Below are 19,267 nucleotides of genomic sequence, written 5' to 3'. Positions count from 1 at the left end.
ATTGTGGCACCATGGGGATGCCCTTTGTCCCCAGGACCCATTGTGACATCCTGGGGACCCCCTTTGTCCCCAGGGCCCATTTTGGCACCACAGGGACGCCCTTTGTCACTGGGGCCCATTGTGACATCCCAGGACACCCCTTGTCTCCAGGGCCCTTTGTGACATTCAGGGGACCCCTCTTTGTCCCCAGGGCCCGTTGTTGCATCCTGGGGTCCCCCCTTGTCCCCAGGGCCCATTTTGACATTCAGGAGAGCCCTCTTTGTCCCCAGGGCCTGTTGTGACATCCTGGGGACCCCCTTTGTCACTGGGGCCCATTGTGACATCCCAGGACCCCCCTTTGTCTGCAGGCCCCAATGTGACATTCAGGGGACCCCACTTTGTCCCCAGGGCCCACTGTGACGTCCTAGGACCTCCCTTTGTCCCCAGGGCCCATTGTGACACCGTGGGGACCCCCTGTTTTCCCCAGGGCCCATTGTGACATCTGGTGGACCCCCTTGTCCCCAGGGCCCATCGTGGAACCGTGGGGACCCTCCTTGTCACTAGGGCCCATTGTGACACCATGGGGACCACTCCTTTCTCCCCAGTGCCCATTGTGACATCCTGGGGACCCCACTTGTCCCCAGAGCCCATTATCACATCCTTGGGACCCCTGTGTCCCCAGGGCCCATTGTGACGTCCCAGGACCCCCCATTGTCCCCAGGGTGCATTGTGACACCGTGGGGACCCCCTTTGTCCCCAGAGCCCATTGTGACATCCTGGGGAGCCCCCTTTGTCCTCAGGGCCCATTGTGACATTTCTGGACCCCCCACTGTCTCCAGGGCCCATTGTGAACATCCTGGGGACCCCTCTTTGTCCCCAGGGCCCATTGTGACATCCTGGGCTGCCCCGTATGTCACCAGGGCCCATTTTGACACCGTGGGGACCCCCTGTTGTCCTCACGGCCCATTGTGACATCCCAGGACCCCCAATTGTCCCCAGGGCCCATTGTGACACCATGGGGAACCCTCTTGTCACTGGGGACGCATTGTGACACAATGGGGACCCCACCTTTGTCTCAAGTGCCCATTGTGACATCCTGGGGACCCCCTTTATCCCCAGGACCCATTGTGACGTCCCAGGACCCCATTTGTCCCCAGGGCCCATTGTGACATCCCAGGGCCCCACTTTGTCCCCAGGGCCCATTGTTACAGGGTGGGACCCCCCTTGTCCCCAGGGCCCATTGTGACATCCTGGTGACTCCCTTTGTCCCCAGGGCCCATTGTGGCACCATGGGGACCCTCTTTGTCACTGGGGCCCATTGTGACATCCCAGGACCCCACTTTGTCTTAGAAGGTCACTAATCGGACTACTGGTACATCCTGACTCTGCTTTCTCAATAAACATTGAAGAACACCTGGGGTTTGTTTGCTCCAAGGGAAAACTTCCCTGCCACGGTTCCTGGTTCCCGGTCCTGTTTCCCGGTCCGGTTTGGCTTCGCTATCAGAACAGCTGCTGCCTCCACAGCCGCGCTCAAAGTCCCCGTTGTGACACCGGGATGGCGGGAGAAGGGGGGTGGCGGGGGCGGCAGCGGCGGCGATTGGAGGGGGGCAGTCGGGGCTGGGCGGACAAGCGGCGGCTGCTGCGGCTCCTCAGGCAGCGACAGCAGCAGCGATCGGGGGGACGTGGGGGGCGGACAAGCGGCGGCTGCTGCGGCTCCTCAGGCAGCGACAGCAGCAGCGATCGGGGGGACGTGGGGGGCGGACAAGCGGCGGCTGCTGCGGCTCCTCAGGCAGCGACAGCAGCAGCGATCGGGGGGACGTGGGGGGCGGACAAGCGGCGGCTCCTCCGGCCGCGGCCAGGACGTGGCTTCGCCGGCACCGGGGCCCGAGACCGCGCGCTGTGGGGCTGCGGGGCGGCTGTGGGGCCGGGGGGCTCCGGGGGTCCCGCAGAGGCCGCTGTGGGGCGGGATGGGGCGGCTGTGGGGCCGGGGGGCTCCGGGGGTCCCGCAGCGGCTGCTGTGGGGCGGGATGGGGCGGCTGTGGAATTACCTGTGGGGCACTCATGGGGCTGCTGTAGGGGTCTTAAGAGGCATGTCTGGAGCACTTATGGGGCGACTATGGGGCAGGTGCTGGGCTGCTACAGCGGGACCTGTGGGGCACCCAGGTATGTGCACCCATCACCGCGTGCACGCGCACGCAGCTACACACTGATGTGTAAGCAAACACGTGGCCACACACACGCACACTTCCACAAGCGTGCCCAGTCCCATCTATTGACAGAAAGACGTACGTGAAATGTACTGACATGCTTGAGGGTAAACACGTGCGTGGATGTTTGGCACACTGCACACACGCACACGTCTGAACGATAATGCTCCAGCTTTAGCATAAATGGAGCTGACATCAAGGCACTCACATGTGGACAGACCAACGTTTATAGGCACTAAGGCTTTCGCGCACAGGTTCGTCCAAGAACAGGCACATACCTGCAGGCACCTCCGAATGTGTGTTCTGTGCATTCTCTTAAGGGACGCTAGATGGCAGCAAAGACCATGAAATTATTAACCTCAGTCTAACCCTAGGTTTATGACATTTTTTCTTACTATAGATGCGTTTGATGCTAAAAATTCCCCCAAATTGTAATGAATATGCGATAATTGTGTGAATACAAGCATCGCAAGAGCATCCAGTTTTTGGAGCACTTATGGAACATGATAAAGCCAGGCAGAGCCTGACAAAGCGCGACAGAGCCCAACAGGGCTTGACAGAGCCTGATAGAACTCAACAGGGGCCGACAAATCCCGACAGCGCCTGACAGCGAACAGTGGAGTCTGGCAGGGCCTGACAGAGGCTGTCACAGCACGACAGAGCCAGAGGAGCCTGACAGAGCCCAGCAAACCCGACAGGAATAGACAAGGCCTGGGTGCACAGACCTGGGTGCGTGTGGAAAGGTTTCTGCCTGTTTTCCAGTGAGGAATGGTGTGTGTGCATGTGGACAAACAGAAGGCGAAGCAGCTCGGTTCCGACACTGAAGAAGGCTGTACAGTCACGTAGACATGGGGGCTGCTCCGCTCCTGCTCTCTTGCAGGACACAGAGGCCTCAGAGCCCTGTTCAGTTCAGTTCAGTTCCATACAATGTTCACTGACTGCAAGAAAATCCCTCAAATCCCCCACAATGTGGGGCTCAAAAGGGAGTCCCCCTGAAAAGAGGGGGTCACAGTCCAAAAATGCCTGAAAATTCCTGGGGGAGGATAAAACTTATTAAACCCTGTAAATATGAGCGTGAGAATTTCAAACAGAGAGAAGTCTGTCGTTTGTATTTATATATTGCAGAATGGTATTCATGTAGATATAAAATGATTTTAAAATAAAACCCCTTTTCTACTCTGTTATATAAAGGATTTTAGAATGTAAAGAATTTCTGTTGATGGTTTTAAGAATACAAACATCTTATCTATTTGTAGATTAAAAAGTGAAGGACTTGAAAAAGAAAAAAATATCTAGATAGGAACTTAAAATAGAAAAAAGTGTGAGTAGGCAGAGCTATGTATAATTACTACGTGTTACATAGTCTAAATAGGTAATAAATATCATCTATATATATCCACTCACACCCGTATACATACCTTTAATTTATTAATAAATGTAAATCGATATCCCAGTCTAAATATATATAATTGTAAATATGTCAAAATCTGTAAATTTGAAAAGATACCTGAGTGTTAAAATGGAAGTTTAAATGTATTTAAGTGTAAATAGACACCGGATCAGAGCGCAGCGCGGGACAAACGGGGACGGGTGATGATAGGCGGAGAGAATGGAAATTGACGTGCTTAGCTGGCCAATCAGATTGCGGAGAGGGAAGAGAAGGGGCGGGCCGCGGGGGCAGGGTTGTCTCGAGGGCTTCCCAATGCGCATGCGCAGAAATGGGCGCTGCGAGGTGCACGGGGCGCTCTCGGCGGCCACGTGCGCGCACCGTTGGAGCCCGGAGCGGACTCGCTGCGCCGCTGTTTCTGCGAGGCCCCGGGGAGTGCCCGGCCCGGCCCCGCCCGGCCCGCTCCGCTCCGTCTCAGAGCCGCCTGGAGAGCCGGGTCGGGCAGCCCCTTCTCGGCTCCACCTCTTCCCGAGCTAAGCCACGCCCCCTTGGGGCCGTGCCATGTTGACCGCACCCTCTCCCTACCCCAAGAGGCTCCTCCCATGGGGGCGTGCCCCAGAGAATGCCCGCCCCCAGACCACCTCCCATGGGGCGTGACACAGAGGCTCCGCCCCCCCGAGGGGCTCCCCGTGGGCGTGCCCTCTCAGTACCCGCCCCTCGGCACTGACCCCACCCCATGTAGGCGGGGCCACACCCAGCTGCCCCCTCCCATCTGTGACCCATAACCAAGCCCATAGCAGCCCTATGGCTGCCCCACAGGTCCCGCTGTAGCAGCCCAGCACCTGCCGCTTGTCCGCCCAGCCCCGACTGCCCCCCCCCAATCGCCGCCGCTGCCGCCCCCGCCACCCCCCTTCTCCCGCCATCCCGGTGTCACAACGGGAGATGTTGCAATGGGCCCTGGGGACAAAGGGGGTCCCCAGGATGTCACAATGGGCCCTGGGGACAAGGGGGCCCCCAGGATCTCACAATGGGCCGTGGGGACAAAGAGGGGTCCCCAGGATGTCACAATGGACCCTGGGGACAATGGGGGGTCCTGGGACGTCACAATGGGCCCTGGGGACAAAGGGTTCCCCAGGATGTCACAATGGGCCCTGGGGACAATGGGGGTCCCCAGGATTTCACAATGGGCCCTGGGGACAACGGGGGTCCCGACGGTGTCACAATGGGCCCTTGGGCCAAAGGCTGTCCCCTGAATGTCAAAATGGGCCCTGGGGACAATGGGGGTCCCCAGGATGTCACAATGGGCTCTGGGTACCATGGGGGGTCCGGGAACGTCACAATGGGCCCTGGGGACAAAGGGGGTCCTGGGACGTCACAATGGGCCCCAGTGACAAAGGGGGTCCCAATGGTGCCACAATGGGTCCTGGGGAAAAAGGGCGTCCCCAGGATGTCACAATGGGCTCTGGGGACAAGGGGGGTCCCCACGGTGTCACAATGGGTCTTGGGTACAAAGTGGGGTCCTGGGATGTCACATTGGGCCACAGTGACAAAAGGGGTCCCCATGGTGCCCCAATGGGCCCTGGGGACAAAGGAGGTCCCCATGGTGCCACAGTGGGCCCCAGTGACAAAGGGGGTCCCCACGGTGTCATAATGGGCCTTGGATACAAACTGGGGTCCTGGGGTGTCACACTGGGCCACAGTGACAAAAGGGGGCCCCATGGTGCCACAATGGGCCCTGGGGACAAAGGGGGTCCCCAGGATGTCACAATGGGCCCTGGGGAGAAAGAGGGGGTCCCCATGGTGTCACAATGGGTCCCGAGTGATAAGGGGGGTCCCCACGGTGCCACAATGGGCCAGAGGGACGAGGTGGTCCCCATGATGTCACAATGGGCCCTGGGGACAATGAGGTGTGCCCAGGATGTCACAATGGGCCCTGAGGACAAGGGGGGGTCCCCATGCTGTCACAATGCGTTACCAGTGACAAGGGGGGTCCACATGGTGTCACGATGGGCCCTGGGGACAAACGGGGGTCCCTATGGTGTCACAATGGGTCCCCACTGACAAGTGGGGTCCTGAGATGTCACAATGGGTCCTTGGGACAAAGGAAGGTCCCCAGGATGTCACAATGGGCCCTGGGGACACTGGGGGTCCCCATGGTGTATACAATGGGTCCCCAGTGACAAAGAGGGTCCCCAGGATGTCACAATGGGCCCTGGGGACAAAGGGGGTCCTGGGACTTCACAATGGGCCCTGCGGACAAGGGCGGGTCCCCAGGAGGTCACAATGGGCCCTGGGGGCAAAGGGGGCTCCTGGGATGTGACAATGGGCCCTGGAGTCAAAGGGGTGTCCCCATGGTGTCACAATGGGCCCTGAGGACAATGGGGGTCCTGGGATGTCACAATGGGCACTGGGAAGAAAGAGGGGGTCCCCAGGGTGCCACTATGGGCCCTGGGGACAAGAGGGTCCCCAGGATATCACAATGGGCCCTGGGGACAACGAGGGTTCCGACGGTGTCACAATGGGCCCTTGGGAAAAAGGCTGTCCCCTGAATGTCACAATGGGCCCTGGGGACAATGGGGGTCCCCAGGATGTCACAATGGGCTCTGGGGAGAAAGGGGTGGTCCCCATGGTGTCACAATGGGCCCAAGTGACAAGGAGGGTCCCCATGGTTCCACGATGGGCCCTGCGGACAACGGGGGCCACCGGATGTCACAATGGGCCCTGGGGACAAAGGGAGGTCCTAGGATGTCACAGTGGGCCCTGGGGACAAAGTGGGGTCCCCTGACTGTCACAATGGGAGCTGGGGACAAAGGGGGTCCTGGGATGTCACAATGGGCCCCAGTGACAAAGGGGGTCCCCATGGTGTCACAATGGGCCATGGGGACAAAGGGGGGTCCTCGGATGCCACAATGGGCCCTCGGGACAACTGGGGGGTCCTGAGATGTCGCAATGGGCCCTGGGGACAATGGGGGGTCCCCACGGTGCCACAATTGGTCCCCAGTGACAAGGGGAGTCCCCAGGATGTCACAATGGGCCCTGGGGATAAAGGGGGTCCCCAGGATGCCACAATGGGCCCTGGGGAAAAAGGGGGGTCCTGGGATGTCACAATGGGCCCTTGGGAAAAAGGCTGTCCCCTGAATGTCACAATGGGCCCTGGGGACAATGGGGGTCCCCAGGATGTCACAATGGGTCTTCAGTATAAAGTGGGGTCCTGGGATGTCACAATGGGCCCTGGGGATCAAGGATGGTGCCCAGGATGTCACAATGGGCTCTGGGGACAATGGGGGGTCCTGGAATGTCACAATGGGCCCTAGGGACAAAGGTTGGTCCCCAGGTTGTCACAATGGGTCCTGGGGACAACTGGGGGTCCCCAGGATGTCACAATGGGCCCTGGGGACAAGGGGGATACCCACGGTGTCAAAATGGGCCCTGGGGACAAAGGGAGGTCCCCAGGATGTCACAATGGGCCCTGGGGACAATGGGGCGTCCTGATATGTTACAATGAGCCCTGGGCACAACTGGGGGGTCCTTAGATGGGGGGTCCTTATGTGGGGGGTGATGGTTAAAGTGTAAGTATGGAGAAGCTTGGCAGATTGATTATATTACACTTCCACAAACACGCCAAGGTAAGCATTATGTACTTACAATGGTGGAAGCAACCACGGGATGGTTGGAAACATCTGCCGTACCTCATGCTACAGCCCGAAATACCATCTTGGGCCTTGAGAAGCAAGTCCTTTGGTGGCCGGGTACGCCAGAAAGAATTGAATCAGACTATGGTACTCATTTCAAAAACAGTATTATAGACAATTGGGCCAAAGAACATGGTATTGAGTGGGTATATCATATTCCATATCATGCACCAGCCTCTGGGAAAACTGAAAGGTACAATGGTTTGTTAAAAACTACACTAAAGGCACTGGGTGGTGGAGCCTTTAAAAACTGGGATTCACATTTAGCAAAAGCCACTTGGTTGGTCAACACCAGGGGATCAACCAATGGAGCCGGGCCTGCCCAATCAGAAATTCTATGGACTGTAGAAGGAGATAAAGTCCCTGTAGTACACATGGAAAATATGTTAGGAAAGGCAGTCTGGGTTCCTCCTGCCTCAGGCACAGGCAAACCTATTCATGGGATTGTTTTTGCCCAGGGACCTGGCAGCACCTGGTGGGTGATGCTTAAGGATGGAGAAGTTCGGTGTGCACCTCAAGGGGATTTGATTTTAGGTGAAAATGTGCAATGCTGAACTGTACGATGTGAATTGCCGCACTAACAATGTTTAATAAGTGTCTTTCAGATCAAGACAATGGTGATGAAACCAGCGCTGGCTTCTTCGAGTGGCGCCCGACACCTTCTTCGAAGTTGGTGTCCTTAACCCACCAACAGGGGTCATGAGATGCACTTGGACCATTTTCCCTGCCCTGGGAGACTGTGGTGACAAAATGAACTTAATGAACTTTTCAAAGGATGGTCCACTGATTAATTACTCCTGTGTATATATGTACATATGTATATATATATATATATATATATATATAGTAGTAGTGATTAATTAGATTGTATTGATAGATTGTATTGATAAGGTTTAAGTATTCAGTGAATGTCATATGATAAGGGGTGGAATGTCCTGGTTTTGTTAAAAACAAGTTTCTCTTTTAGTGAATTTTTGCCTGTCAGCCAAAGCCTTCATATCAGCTGCATTTTCCTGGAGAACCCGACACATGTTTTGGTTAAACCCAGCAAGGGAATGCAAACTTATTGATAAGCACGGATGGACATCTCGCGAGAGGGGCAACGAGAAACTGATGACCGAGAGACTGACCAACGGTGAATAACATTCCGTTCACGTGAATACTTCATATAAAAGTGGGAGATCACGAGGATCTCGTCCCTTTTGTCTCTTTTCCCTTTTTTTTTTTCCTCATGGCCGACATTAGGAGAGGACCTTGCTGGTCGTCCCTGCGAACTGAGGCCAGTGAGAGACTGAATCCAGCTCCGGTTGGCTGCAGAGTCTGATCCAGGACTTTGGGTGCTGGCTCTGCAGTTGCTGAGACTTACAAGATGGGTTTTGTATATTTGTATTATTTTCTCTGTTCTTATCAGTAGCATCAGTAAAACATCTTTAACTTTTCCAACTCTCTTCTCTCTGTCCTTCTTTCCCTCCCGATCGCCTGTCCTGAGTGGGAAGGGGGGAGAGGGAGGGGCAAAAGGGGGAAGTGGGGGGGAGAAGAGGTTAACAATACATCTGCCAGGGTTTGATTGTCACCCCGCAATCCTAACCCTCGACACTCTGTCTACAACTACCTAATAGGGAGTTATAGAGAAGACTGAGCCAATTTTTTTTGGAGGTGTATAGCAAAAGGACAAGAGGTAACAAACTGCAGGAAGGGAAATTCCAACTGAAATAAAAATATATCAGCTTCACCGTGGAGTGGGTTTAGTGGTGTGACAAGGGTCGGAGAGGTTATGGGAACTCCAGTCATGGAAACATTCAAAACTTGTCTGATCAGCCTGACCTGACTTTGAAGCTAGCACTGCACAAGAAGGGTTTGGACAAGAGAGTGTGAGCTAAATTATGAGTTTATGAAGATTGAATGAAAGTAACACATGGAAATGCATTCCCGGAGTCCAGAGCTTCTTTCACACTCAATTTCAGGAAGAAAATTGTGTTCCCGTAGGGACAAACAGGATATCAGGAGATCTCAAAAACTCAAGAATATTTAATGTGAAGGAATAATCAAGAATGAATCCAAAAGGTAAGGAAGGATTTCAAGAAAAATTGGACCACTATTTAAATAAACATTATGAAGCCCAGGAGCCAGACTCCCCCACTCCTGAAGCCACGTGATAAACAAAACAACACCTGAGCTCAGTCGCTGCTCCTGCCCCAGCATCCAGACCTGGCAGGACATTTCCTAATATCCCACAACCTGAGCACCTTTCAAGCAGGTTACAGTTAAAATTAAAGCTTCCCATGGAAATGCTGCTTTTCTCTCTCTGCCTTTCAAAGCACAGATTAACTAGAAGTCAGGAGTTAACACGACCCACATCTAACATCAAAAGCTGCTGATGTTTAGCTGAGCATAAGTGACAGGTCTGATTCTTTCTTGGCACAAAAGAGTTATTAACTTTTTCAAGGCCCTGTTTTTGCTTTTCCCACTACGTCATTACTTCAGTTCTTGTGTGATGGACCAGACCACAAGGCACCAAACTTTCAGTACGTACTTAGGAGAACAGGTGTTAAGAAGGACAGCAACAAGTTACAAACCGGGGTTCTACAAGAGTTTATGGTGTTCCAAACCTCTCGATTTGGCTGCTGAGAACCTTCTCAAATTTTACTAATCAGCCTTAAACTCTGAAAGGCTCTTTGAGCAGTAATATCTACTGCTTCAAAGTATGAGATTTCAGGGGAAAAAAAAGTCTCTCCGTTGTTGGAAGAAAATATTTCTAAATCTGAACAACTTCCCCTTGGTACAGAACTGGCTCTGGTGGAAATTCAGGTTTAGCAATTAAGTCAAAGCTGGGTTTGATTCAATTATCACCTTTTTAAATGCCACCCTTCATGCACATACTGAGCATCTGACCATCAAGAAGCTAAGAGGACATGCCAGTACAGGCCAACAAGCTAAGCTGGATCTAACTTCAGGGCCAGTAACCCACTAACTATCCACCACCTGCTTCAGTACAATAAAATAATTTGCCTGTGTGGTGGAACAGTGCCATTAATCCCCACATTTACACGTGTGGAACTGAGGCTCCCAAAGATGAGCGCAGCTCCATCGCACTCACCATCAGTCATTTAAGTGCTGAAGTCGGAAGCCCAAAGCTCCCTTCAGCTGGTCCCTTCTACAGCCAGAGGGCGTTTCAACCCACCCCAAACCTGCACATCCATCTGGAACTACTCATCCCTCCCCGCTGACCACAAGAGGCTGGAAAGTAACTAAGCTTCTCAAAGCCATGGGCAATGGTTCTGGAATCCATCCAAAACTAACAAGGAATTAAGGAATGGCCTAAGGTCACCCACTTTACTCAGGGCACACATGTGCTGTGTCATTTTTAGGTAGGAGACTGCATTCTGCCCACCAGAGCTAGAGGAACACAGCTCCGCAGCCTCTTGTAGCATCGGGACAAGCTTCAAGTCCCACAGGACAGCAACTGCACTTACTTGGAAGATATTGGAGAAGTCTCTCAAGTTGAAAATGTAGTGGAACTTGATGGCTGTTGGAAGGAATGTAGCGGCTACTTTCTGGTGCAGTCCCAGGGCAAGGGCAATCAGCTGCTGAGCTGATTTTTGCACAGCCCCCGAGAAATTTCCACTTGTCAGGTGCTGCGTTAAAATGGTGCTATAGATCCTGGACAAGGCATCCTGCCCAGGGATGGACAGCGCGAAGACACAGAAGTGACGCTGAGGGAGAGAAAGGAAGGCATGGAAAGGTCAGAGAGGTAGAAAAACACCTTTCAAGCAAAATGCCCTTGGGGATTTGCTGTGATAATCTCATCTAGGCTCCCTTTCCCATGAAATGCTGGACCAGACGATCTTTTGAGGTCCCTTCCAACCTGGGTTGTTCTATGATTCTCTGATTTGCAGTCCACCTGAACAAGGTTATTTCCCTCTCCCAGTTTGCCAGCAGAGCTCAGGTGGGAAGTGACATCACTCTGCTCACTAAACCAGGGATTTTCAACTGCATCTCACCAATGCTACACTGGAAGTGCAGTCCATTGAAGAGCCAAAGGGCTCTGAAGGTCCCACCGACCTCTGACAAAGCCCAGTCACTGTCTCTATTAAGAGCAGCCCCTGGAAGGTGCCATCTCCCAGAGGACCTCTTTACTAATTTGGAACTTGCAAAGTTGCCCATGGGACACTTCATTTTAACTCCACACCTTGCTGAAGAGGAGCCAGGGTCCAAGCTGACTCTGGTCATTAGGTTTCTCCATGATGAAATGAATTTTGCTCACTGCTACCCAGTCCCTCCATCGGTTGGCAGCTCCCAAAAATCAAAGTCTAATGTTTAAGATCTCTTCCCAAATCTTCTGTTATCAGCAGCGCTTGAACTGCTTTTTGTTTGGCTTGGGGTTTTTTTGTTCGGTTAGGTTTTTGGGGGGATTTGGTTGGTTGGTTGGTTTTGGTGTTCTTTGTTTTGTTGGTTTTGTTTGGTTGCTTGGTTTGGGGTTTGTTGGGGTTTTTGTTGTTGTTGTGTTTTGGTGTGGCTTGGGTTTTTTTTTAGTTTTGTCTGTTTTCTTCGTTTGGGTTTCTCCCCCACACCTCTTTTTACTGACAGCTGCATCAGACAATTCTGGAAAGCAGGCGGCGTTAATGCACCATGCTTCAGAGCTAAATACGAGCTAAATGAAGGCAAAATCTGCCTGTATGGACCAGAAGGTTGTCCTGAAAGTAGGTGTTAAGCTGGCTGGCAACTTTTGACTTCCTCCTCTGACGGAGCTGCAGAATGCGAGGAAAAACAAACAAGGGAATAAGGGACCCAGTTCGGTGCTTCACTATTAGGAATCACAGTCACTCGACGGATTCGTGCCATTTGTACTGATAAAACAACAGCAGGATCTGCCAGTGGTTGTCCTCTAACCTCACGTTTAAATGATCCACCCCAAAATAAACCCAGCGATGCACCTGCCGTTGTGCAGGGCTTTACCTGCAGCCGAGGGTTGATGGTGAAGCTCCCCGCCGTCGGGTTCACGCACGACACATACTGCACGTTCGTGATCTCCTTCAGCGACAGCTTGGTCCGGTCGTACCTTCGGGCAAAACACAAGCAGCAGCACAGTGACCACGGCCACTGCCTCTCTCAGTACGTGTCCCTGGGCTGCCAGAGGCCGCTTGTCTTCAGGGGGTCAAATTCTGCGTCTTGGCAAGATGAGGCCCAGGCCCAGGTTGCCGGCCTATCTGTACACGGCCTGGCACACGCGAGTCCTGCTCCTGGTGGAAATCCTTCAGCTTCAACAACCTGTAGCTAATATTTCTATCAGTAATAAGCACTGAGCAAAGCCCCTGGGCCATACTCTTCACTTGCATGGAAATGGCAGAAAACAGCAGGAGTGTCTCTGGTTTGATCCCAACCCGGGACAGGGTGTGAGAGACTACAAGGGTGACTCTCAAACACTGTGGCAAACCCAGCCCTGCAACACCCAGTCATGGGAGACGGGCCATCGTGAGCAGGTGAATGGTGATTTACATGTCAAGGCCGAGGTGACAGCCACAGACAAAGGCTGGGTGACACAGGCAGTGCTGTGTTGAAGGACACGCAGCCTGTGCGCTGACAGGCCCGACACGGTGTCAAGGCCCAGGCTGAGAGACCCTCCGGGCCTCCCCCATCTTCCACAATCGCCCCCAGTGACGCCTGCACAAAAGCCCAGGTGATCCCGAGGGCTATAAACCCTATAAAACCTGTGCCAGCACGGGCAGGGTGCCACCCTGGGGACCCTTCCACCCACCGGGCTGACCACGGGAACCGAACCACACACCACAGGGTGCTGAACCCTGACTACAGACCCAAGCATTCCTGCATAGGAACTGGACCTGAGACTACAAACCCCTCAAACACACCACGGAGCCCTAAGGGTGGTGAGACCTTTCCTTTCCCTTTCCTTTTCCTTCCCTTCCCATTTCCTTCCCCCTTCCTTTCCCCTTCTTTTCTTCCTCTCTCTTTCCTTCCTATATTCCTATTTCTTTGCCTTCCTTTTTGTGAGTAATACAGTAACATAAGGTTTAGAGCCCCACTTGTGCCACAAAACTCTTTCATGTGAATCTTTTCGCTGCTAAACTGTTTATCGATTGAGCTTAAGTAACATAAATCCTTCTGCCACTGAGTCATTTGCCAATTGGACCAAGCTACAAAAAATAAAGGTCTTTTGTTTGTGGACCTTCAGGATTGTATGTACTTTTTTCCAACCCAGGGGACTGACAAATCTCAGTCACACTTCCCCCAACCATAGCGCCAGGTGGGACATGACAAGGGTCAGCAGGCTGCTGCTGCCGGGGGAGGACAGGGAGTCCTGGGCTCCCTGGTTTAAGAAGGACAAGGAATTACTGGAGAGAGTCCAGCGGTGGCTACAAAGATGCTAAGGGATCTGGAGCACCTTTCTTGTGACAAGAAACTGAGAGAGCTGGGGCTGTTGAGCTGGAGAAGAGAAGCTGAGAGGGATCTGATCAATGGGATCAATATCTCAGGGTGGGTGTCAGAGGATGGACCAGACTCTGTTCAGTGGTGCCCAACGCCAGGGTGAGGGGCAACGGGCACAGACTGAAACACAAGAGGCTCCATCTGAACATGAGCAGAAACTTGTTTGCTGGGAGGTGCCAGAGCCTGGCCCAGGCTGCCCAGAGCGGGTGTGGAGGAATTGAAAACCATTCCAGTGGTTAAAATTCAGACAGTCAAGAAAACACACCTTCAATGAAAATAAAGAAATAATGGGAAGGGTTATTAGAATGGAGTCGTGAGACAGGTAAACTGAGCCTTGGCAGCTAGGAAGTGTCAGGTAGTCTGTAAACCCTGCCGTACCCAACCAACGGGGAACTGGGGAGGGAATTTGCAGTTGGGATTAGGGGTGGATATAAGCAGTGGCTTTTTGCCCTGTTTTGTGTGCCTACCTTTAGGTGGAACACCCGACCTTGCAAAATCGTTAATAAAATATGCTTTGCTGAGAGATCCTACCTGAGCCTATTATATTGGTGAGATGATAACTTCCTGCATGCAATACAGTGCCCAGTGGGCACTGCTGAGCACATGGGCAGAAGGCCTCGATGTGTCTGGGAGGGGACCCATGGCATGCTGCATCTGCCCGCACCTCGCTGCATCCCCTGTACGTTGCTGCATCCGCCCGCACCTCGCTGCATCCCCTGTACGTTGCTGCATCCGCCCGCACCTCGCTGCATCCCCTGTACGTTGCTGCATCCGCCCGCACCTCGCTGCATCCCCTGTACGTTGCTGCATCCCACCGCACCTCGCTGCATCCCCTGTACGTTGCTGCATCCCACCGCACCTCGCTGCATCCCCTGTACGTTGCTGCATCCCACCGCACCTCGCTGCATCCCCTGTACGTTGCTGCATCCGCCCGCACCTCGCTGCATCCCCTGCACGTTGCTGCATCCGCCCGCACCTCGCTGCATCCCCTGTACGTTGCTGCATCCGCCCGCACCTCGCTGCATCCCCTGTACGTTGCTGCATCCCCCCGCACCTCGCTGCATCCCCTGTACGTTGCTGCATCCCCCCGCACCTCGCTGCATCCCCTGTACGTTGCTGCATCCCCCCGCACCTCGCTGCATCCCCTGTACGTTGCTGCATCCCCCCGCACCTCGCTGCATCCCCTGTACGTTGCTGCATCCCCCCGCACCTCGCTGCATCCCCTGTACGTTGCTGCATCCCCCCGCACCTCGCTGCATCCCCTGTACGTTGCTGCATCCCCCCGCACCTCGCTGCATCCCCTGTACGTTGCTGCATCCCCCCGCACCTCGCTGCATCCCCTGTACGTTGCTGCATCCGCCCGCACCTCGCTGCATCCCCTGTACGTTGCTGCATCCCCCCGCACCTCGCTGCATCCCCTGCACGTTGCTGCATCCGCCCGCACCTCGCTGCATCCCCTGCACGTTGCTGCATCCGCCCGCACCTCGCTGCATCCCCTGTACGTTGCTGCATCCGCCCGCACCTCGCTGCATCCCCTGTACGTTGCTGCATCCGCCCGCACCTCGCTGCATCCCCTGTACGTTGCTGCATCCGCCCGCACCTCGCTGCATCCCCTGTACGTTGCTGCATCCGCCCGCACCTCGCTGCATCCCCTGTACGTTGCTGCATCCGCCCGCACCTCGCTGCATCCCCTGTACGTTGCTGCATCCCCCCGCACCTCGCTGCATCCCCTGTACGTTGCTGCATCCCCCCGCACCTCGCTGCATCCCCTGTACGTTGCTGCATCCCCCCGCACCTCGCTGCATCCCCTGTACGTTGCTGCATCCCCCCGCACCTCGCTGCATCCCCTGTACGTTGCTGCATCCCCCCGCACCTCGCGGCATCCCCTGTACGTTGCTGCATCCCCCCGCACCTCGCTGCATCCCCTGTACGTTGCTGCATCCCCCCGCACCTCGCTGCATCCCCTGTACGTTGCTGCATCCGCCCGCACCTCGCTGCATCCCCTGTACGTTGCTGCATCCGCCCGCACCTCGCTGCATCTCCTGTACGTTGCTGCATCCCCCCGCACCTCGCTGCATCCCCTGTACGTTGCTGCATCCCACCGCACCTCGCTGCATCCCCTGTACGTTGCTGCATCCCACCGCACCTCGCTGCATCCCCTGTACGTTGCTGCATCCCACCGCACCTCGCTGCATCCCCTGTACGTTGCTGCATCCCACCGCACCTCGCTGCATCCCCTGTACGTTGCTGCATCCCACCGCACCTCGCTGCATCCCCTGTACGTTGCTGCATCCCACCGCACCTCGCTGCATCCCCTGTACGTTGCTGCATCCCACCGCACCTCGCTGCATCCCCTGTACGTTGCTGCATCCCACCGCACCTCGCTGCATCCCCTGTACGTTGCTGCATCCCCCCGCACCTCGCTGCATCCCCCTATGCCTCACTCCATCCCCCACACCTCGTTGCATCCCTCTGCGCCTCACTGCATCCCCCTACTCCTCGCTGCAGCCCCTTGTGCCTCCAACGCTCCCTCGCAGCTCCCTCACCCTCTATCTGCCTGACTTCCCTGACACCCACAGCCCAAGATTTCTGCCTCCGCTCCACTGTCTCTGTTCCTCGGAAGCTTTTGGCAGAGCTCAGGCATGCACACAGCTGAGGAGAGTGGAAATTGCAATGCGTCCCTGCCCTGTATTCCCTGTGGAGAGATGCAAATATTCATGTCCCACACAGAGCTGCTGGCTAAAGTGTAAAACACACCAATCTCCTTCCAAAACAGTCACTGCTTTTCCTTCAAATCACCTCTGCCTAGATAATGGTTGTTTGCTGCTGCCTGACAGAAGACAATGTTAGGTGCTCACAGCAGGGGGGTTCACCCCAGCTGAGGCCAAATCCACAGCCGCCTCTGCTCTCAGCGTCGCGGGGCAGCAAGGCCGAGCATCGCGCTCCCCTCGCAGGCTTTGCACTGGGACCACAGTCACAAGCCACAGCAAGAGCAGAGCAAAGCTCCTCTCAACCCAGCTATGAGTAAGCAATCAAGCGGTATTAAAGAAGCGATGGACAACGTCCTCGGACACACGGTGTGAACTGTGGGGTTGTCCTGTGCAGGGACAGGAGCTGGACTCGATGATCCTTGCGGGTCCCTTCCAGCTCAGGACGTTTTGTGATTCTAAGTGAATTTGTTTGCTGGGGACAGGGGAAGCCCTGAGGGTGCTCAACTCTCAGTTCACCCAGAGCCTCCCAACCAGCTCTAGCCCAGCAGTATGCAATAGGAAGAGGGACCCACGCTTTGAGATTCTCTCAAACCCACTCCCCAGCACTGGAGCTGAACAAAAAGGTCTCCGACAACCAAGCCCAAGCAGGCTCCTACCAGTGGCCGTAGTCCAGGTGCTGCCGGATCAGCGTATGGGGCTGCACTGTCCCGTAAGCGTCCACCTCGGGCATGTTGAGATCATCAATGAAGTACACGAGCTTCTTGGTACCTGGAGGGCCATAATTCCTACCAGCCTTTTTCTCCAGAGGTTTCTCAAGCATACCTGTAGGGAGGCAGAGGTGCAAAGCTCATCTACTGGGAGAGCAACTGCTGCAAAATAAAAATGATTTCTCAGCCCAGCTCAATGCTGTGCTGTGTGTAGCTACAGCGGCCCCTCAAGGAGCTGAGATGTCCCCCAGCTGCAGCTGTATGAGGAGCAGCTGAGGGGCCTGGGGGTTCAGCTGGAGAACAGGAGCTGAGGGGAGACCTTCTGATCTCTGAACTGCCTGAAAGGAGCTTGGAGCCAGGGGGGTCGGGCTCTGCTCCCCAGGAACAAGCGCCAGGAGCAGAGGAAATGGTCTCAAGTTGCACCAGGGGAGGCTGAGGCTGGATCTGGGGAACAATTTCTTCCCCAAAGGGCTGTGGGGCATTGGAACAGGCTGCCCAGGGCAGTGCTGGAGTCACCATCCCTGGAGGGTTGGACAGACGTGGAGATGAGGTTCTCAGGGACTAGAGTGCTAGAGCTGGGTTACGGTTGGACTCGATGATCCTGAAGGTCTCTTCCAACCAAACTGATTCTATGATTCTACAGTGCAGCTGGGAGCCCTGCAGGGACCCTTGGTCAGCACTTTGGTTTGACTTAAATCAGAAAGCTCTCAACTCTTCCTTCCAAACAAAAATACAACAAACTTCGTCTGCTACAAAACATGTCTACCTCAGAGCAAACAAGAGCTTTTCATGCAAGATAAAGCCTTTTGAATCTCTTCTGCATAATTTTTTAAACGAAATCTTGCTTGCAGAGGTGGCTGTGCCAGAGCAGTGAGCATCCCCTGCTGCCTGCCCCGGCGATGCGGCAACTGCAGCGTGGCCAGGGCAGCAGGCACTGGGCGCTGCGATGGAGAAAGGGAGATGGATGCTGTGGGCACAGAAGCCCACGAGCAAAGCTGCTGGTTTTGTGAATATATGCATCTTTTACCCTGTTAGACAAAAATAGGCGATCTCAGGGCCAAATTCCTGGACATCTTCAGAACAACCAACATGACACTTTTATTTAAATGCATCAAATAATCATAAGTTCCCTGATCTTCTCACCAGCGTTACCCAACCCTCCAGATAATGTGACAAGACTTAATTCCAACACGAGCTGTCAAATTACCACCTAGTTTCAAGTAGGGTCACGCACACGCAAAGGAAAGCACGGAGAGAACAGTTTCGCATTTCAAAGCCTTGGAAGACTTTAATTTGTTTTAGCAGAAGGCTGGGGTCATATGTTGCTCTAGCTCATAAAACGTGGGGAATATTTATAATCCTGGGCTGATATTTAATAAAAATCACCCCACGTCGCTGCACATCATGTTCTATAGGTTATTGATTCCTCTGATTGCAGCCCAGGCAACCTTTACTGTCTCAGTAAGTGGAAAAGCAAACGGAAGCAACGCTCCTCTGCCCAGACCCCGGGTGGGTTTTCTGCCCTGTGCTTACTCGAAGAATTTGTTTCATTAGCAGTTTTGGGTTGGCAACAGACCTATAAGGTGCTATAAAGCAGCACACGGTAAGTAGCAATTCTTTGTAATTAGGGAAGACTGGCAAATGTAAACGGGACTGGGAGTTTTTTTAAGCCATTTATTATCACGTGCAAAAGTTGTTAAGGAAGATTTATATTCCGTTGGTTTGTTTCAGATCACAGACCTTTCAAAACGCTGGGTTTTTCCTGCTTGGGTGCACTGCAGACAGCTCGCCTTGCTCACCACTCAAAACGCAGCTGATTTCTTGTCACAGACAGTTGCTGCACAAAGGAATGGATTGTGCTACGAAAAATGATGAATCTTTCCTCAGCGGAGCCTCTCTCCCCGTTCAATAAAACCACAATATTTGAAATTTCTGGTAGCAAGTTAAATTAAGTGTTTCAAATAAGCATTTAATTTAAATTTAATTAGTCCCTAATTAACATATAAAATCAGCCCTTTTTGAGGTTAAACAAGTATGCAAGAGATTCATCACACTGAAATGCAATTACTGGGGATCAAGTGACATGTTCGTGGAAGTGGTATTTTAATTCAAAGCCGTATCTCACAATAATAATAAGGGG

General features: G+C 53.9%; 1 protein-coding gene across 2 annotated transcripts in view; it reads right to left on the bottom strand.

Moving 5' to 3' along the window:
- Positions 1-5,856: 5,856 nt before the first annotated feature.
- LOC139829552 (dynein axonemal heavy chain 9-like) overlaps positions 5,857-19,267 on the bottom strand; it is a 212,303-nt gene continuing 198,892 nt past the window's right edge. Inside the window, exons 13-16 of one of the 2 annotated variants that reach the window (XM_071817710.1) lie at positions 17,077-17,242; positions 12,222-12,505; positions 10,739-10,978; positions 5,857-8,749 (exon numbers count right to left, since the gene is read on the bottom strand). In XM_071817710.1, the coding sequence (XP_071673811.1) occupies positions 17,105-17,242 (138 nt within the window). In that variant the 3' untranslated portion in view covers positions 5,857-8,749; positions 10,739-10,978; positions 12,222-12,505; positions 17,077-17,104. Of the gene's footprint in view, positions 8,750-9,273; positions 10,979-12,221; positions 12,506-17,076; positions 17,243-19,267 lie in introns of those variants that run through there. The other variant, XM_071817709.1, reaches the window with a different exon arrangement.

Source organism: Patagioenas fasciata, chromosome 21 (genome assembly GCF_037038585.1).
Source record: "Patagioenas fasciata isolate bPatFas1 chromosome 21, bPatFas1.hap1, whole genome shotgun sequence".
NCBI classification, from domain to species: domain Eukaryota; kingdom Metazoa; phylum Chordata; class Aves; order Columbiformes; family Columbidae; genus Patagioenas; species Patagioenas fasciata.
Note: the sequence above shows the minus strand (reverse complement) of the source record. Positions and strands in the feature narration are given on the sequence as shown.